The sequence below is a fragment of the Gopherus flavomarginatus genome, chromosome 4 (genome assembly GCF_025201925.1).
Source record: "Gopherus flavomarginatus isolate rGopFla2 chromosome 4, rGopFla2.mat.asm, whole genome shotgun sequence".
Taxonomy (NCBI): Eukaryota; Metazoa; Chordata; order Testudines; family Testudinidae; genus Gopherus; species Gopherus flavomarginatus.
This window is the reverse complement of record NC_066620.1, coordinates 215,669,363-215,673,669: the sequence shown is the minus strand read 5'-3', so window position 1 is coordinate 215,673,669 and position 4,307 is coordinate 215,669,363. Positions and strand designations below refer to the sequence as shown.

The window sequence follows — 4,307 nt, the reverse complement described above, 5'->3', positions numbered from 1 at the left end:
TGCCTTTGAGTGTTACACCAAAGTAACGAGGTGTTCTCCCACGTGGAGTGTCTCTGTTATACTAAGTCCTAATGAAATAGAATGTGACAAAGAGAGTACATTCTTATTAGTAAAGTGAGTGACTTCCTTTCTGTTGATAATGGTGCAGCCACACAGAAAGTGCCTCAATCTGGAGTATTTCCTAGTTTCTGCAGCACTGAGGAAGGGGAACTAGAGGGCTAGCTAACAATGGCTTTGCATTTTATCAGCAGTGACTTTTGGTCATAATGATTTTTTTTCAAGCAAGCATCTCCTAATAGAGAACCTGGGATGTTGTACAAAAAAAAATTCAAATAAAATATGTGACCACATCTATCTTACGGCCCTCATTACTATAGTGTCCAAGCACCTCATGATTTGTTAATGTATTTATCCTCACCTGAGATGGGGAACTGTTAACATCATCCCCCTTTTATAGATGGTGAACTGAGACACAGAGAGCCTAAATTATTTTCCTAAAGTCACATGATAGGAAGTTTGTGTCAAAGCAGGGACTTGAACTTAGGTCTTCTAATGCTTATGCTAGTGCCTCAAGCACTAGACCATCCTTCCTTTCCAAATGGGGTCATCCCAGATGCAGCTAGCCAACAAAACTAGAAATAACTCAAAACCTGTGACAAAAGTGAGACCAATCCAGCTAAGAAAAGTCTTGCACTGAGTTCTAAAAATAGTGTAATTGAAAGATGTTTTCATGATGAGAAAGTTCCATACAGAGTCTGTGAACCAAGAAGGCCCTTCCCCAAACCCCATCCAGACTGAACCTCGATGGTAGGGCAGCATGTTGACTGTGTGTTCTAATATTCCTTACTATCAAGTAAGCTCCCATAGATAGAATATAGCATAGCTTCACTATGTAACAGCATAGGGCAAGAAATGAAGTATGCCATATTCATTTGAAACTGCAGAGGAAAATTTATTGAAGTAGAATATAAGCACCCAATTGGTATTTAGTCCAAACACCAGAACTAACTACTCTTAACTCTTGTGAAAAGTACTGTGGGATTGTCAATAACCACTAATGGTCAGACATTGTTTTTACATGTCAGCTGAAAGACAGGACCTCCAACAATATGGGAGTCCTTAGTACCATACTAGGGCATTGATTCAGTGCTGACTTGACTCTGCTGAATCACCAACACCACTTCCTGCATCATACATCACACTGGTTATTTCCTTAGAATTCTGCAATTCAATTACTGACCAGGTCTACGCTGCTTAGCTTTATCATCACTTTCATTGTCATAATTTTCCATTCTTCAGAGGTAGAGATATTTTTGTTGAAAGTACCAATTTTAATTACAAGGAGGGTTTCTCATGTATGAGCCCTCTTAACTGAGGAAAGTTTCAGTGCCATTTTGTGCCTGAGCCGGGTGAAGTCTGGAAGTGGTTGGGGCTTGGTGGTTTCGAGAGAGGCCTCCACTGCTGCTGCCATGACGGATTGTTACACCATCCACAGCCAGCTGGAGCACCTGCAGTCCACGTACATCGGCACGGGCCATGCGGACACCACCAAGTGGGAGTGGCTGGTGAACCAGCACCGTGACTCGTACTGCTCCTACATGGGCCACTTCGACCTGCTCAACTACTTCGCCATTGCCGAGAATGAGAGCAAGGCGCACGTGCGCTTCAACCTCATGGAGAAGATGCTGCAGCCCTGCGACCCGCCCGCCGACATGCCTGAGGAGTCCTAGCACCGCACCGCCCTCCACCTGCCAGGGAACACCCCCCCCCGCCCGCCAAAAACGTTTGGACCCGGCCCGGTTTCCTCAGAACTCGCCAGACCTCAGGGGAGCGAAGCCAGGATGGACTCGGGGCGGGAGCGGCTCTTGGGAGGAGCGAGACAAAGTTGCCTCGCCACCGCCAGAGGTGGGAGCTTGGGCTGGCCGCGCTGGATCCTGTTACCCCCTCCCCGCTGTCGATCACGACCGAGCCTGGCAAACGCATTGATCCATCACCCCGCCTCCAGCCGTGGCCTGTGAGGTAGCCGGGACGCCCGCTTCCCAATATGGGGCCTAACTACGAGGAAAGCACATGTCGTCAGGATCAGCCACGGTGTGGCCCCTTGCTCCTGAGGGGACTTGACCTGGACTGGAGGGACTTAGCCATTAGGCCTTTCCTGTGGGTTAGCACTGTTTGCAGTCCTACGCCATCCTTTGTTTAGTTGTACGATTTTTTGTTTTTTTTTAAATATGTGAAATAAAAGTGCGTTGAGTGCTTTCAAAAAAAAAAAAACTGTTGACTTTTGTTTCCAGTTGGCAACAGTCATTGTTATGCTAAGATTTGGTTTTGTTTCGTTTGTGGATTTCCTGCTTTCTTGCAGTGTTCATTTCGCCATAAAAGTGGATTGAATCTCTGTATTTTTTAACATTCCTTTATTGAAATACTTATACAAAGAATATCATAGGGATTGTATTCACAAGAAAATTAAGTTTGTATTAAAACAGGACTTTGAGGAGTCTTGTTAAGTAACAAAATATTAAATACAACTTTGCAGTCAGTGTAGACAGGGACAAGCTGTGTTTATCATGTTATCTAATTGTGAGTAAACCCTACCAGAACTAAATTCACTGCTCAGTTATAGATTTGTGGGGTAGTGCAGAATTCAGTGATGCTGAATGCTCCGAGATCAGACCAGGAAGGTCTGAAGCCAAATAGACTTTTTGCCCTGGACAACGTGCCCTGAGGGGAGTCACATTACCCACAATCCTGCCTGGCTTCATACAGAGCAGTTCCAGAGCATCGGACCTTTGACTGCATCACACTTGTGTGCTTGACCACATACCTGCATAAGGAAGAAAGCCTGAGGGGACCTTGGATCCAGACCATCAGCATTAAACTCTTTTGAATCAAAATTAGAAAAATGTTTGCAACACAGTTTGTGGGGGGAAGGATAGCTCAGTGGTTTGAACATTGGCCTGCTAAACCCAGGGTTGTGAGTTTAATCCTTAAGGGGACCATTTGGGGCAAAAATCTGTCTGGGGATTGGTCCTGCTTTGAGCAGGGGGTTGGACTAGATGACCTCCTGAGGTCCCTTCCAACCCTGATATTCTGTGATTCTGTGTGGTTCTGTTCAGTATTAAAGGACTATTAAGATTGCAGTTTCTGAAGGAACCACAAAGAAATCAGAAAGGGGAAGGGTCAAAGCTGACACAGAAGAATTGGCCCACTACTATACTGAGCAAACAACAATGAAGTTTCAAATACTGCTGACCCAGCACACTAACCCAAACCAGACACAATGTAAGGACAATTGGTTAAGCAAAGATACATTGTGAAAATCATGGGGAAAAATTGTAGTCTATGGGGGAAGAGAGAAGTGGGGAAGCAAAATCTTCTATATTCTTCCAGTTTCAGACTGTTGCTTTCCTCACTGACAGGCGGAGTTCCACAGATATTTAAAAAATATAAGTTTTAATATCTTGAAATAGGAATGATTAGATGCTTCAAAGTATAACCAATGGGCTATGGATCTTTCCCCTCCAGACCACTGGTTCCAATGCATTCTAACTCATCAGCAGCAAAGAATCCTGTGGCACCTTATAGACTAACAGACGTTTTGGAGCATGAGCTTTCGTGGGTGAATACCCACTTCCTCAGATGCATGTCATGACATGCATCTGAGGAAGTGGGTATTCACCCACGAAAGCTCATGCTCCAAAACGTCTGTTAGTCTATAAGGTGCCACAGGATTCTTTGCTGCTTTTACAGATCCAGACTAACACGGCTACCCTCTGATATCTAACTCATCAGTCACTGAAAATTGCTTCTATCTGACTAGCGTTCAATGGGCTTATGTGAAATCATTTGAGAATCTCAGTCTAGTTCTTAGTGGGACATGTTTTCACATCACAAAATCCATCGCTACAATTGAACCTTTTGTTTGTAGTCTCACCAAAGAAACCAATGACTGAATCTGCCCTAGAGAATCTCTCTGTGTGGTACCTCTAGTTGTAAGGCACATTGGTAGCGGATGATTGTGATGGGGCGGCTGCCCCTCACTCACAGAAAGGGGGTTAAAAGCAGCCCAAGGAAGACTGTGCCAGAGGCAGACAATTATAAAGGGGCTGAGAGGAGTAGCCAGTCATGACCCGGCAGGCCCAGAGAAGAAGGGCTGCAGGCAGAGCAAAGTTCAGTAGCTGACTGGAACTTGAGGGAAGAAGAGCAGGCTCCTAGCAGGGGGAAGAAGCCCCAGCAGCTGGGACAATTCAGTGCAGCCAGCAGGAATGGGAAAGCTAGAGAGAGCTCCTAGCTGGCTGCTAGGGCCTACA

The 4,307-nt window shown here is 45.3% G+C and overlaps 1 protein-coding gene across 1 annotated transcript; it reads left to right on the top strand.

The window, feature by feature from the left end:
• The first annotated feature begins 1,469 nt into the window (after positions 1 to 1,469).
• Positions 1,470 to 1,730, top strand: LOC127048885 (splicing factor 3B subunit 5-like). Its single transcript, XM_050948969.1, has one exon. It carries the CDS (start codon positions 1,470 to 1,472, stop codon positions 1,728 to 1,730), a length of 261 nt encoding a protein of 86 aa, XP_050804926.1.
• The last annotated feature ends 2,577 nt before the right edge of the window (positions 1,731 to 4,307 follow it).

Coding starts and splice junctions, on each gene's coding strand:
- LOC127048885 (XM_050948969.1), top strand. CDS start 1,470: ATGACGGATTGTTACACCATCCACAGCCAGCTGGAGCACCTGCAGTCC.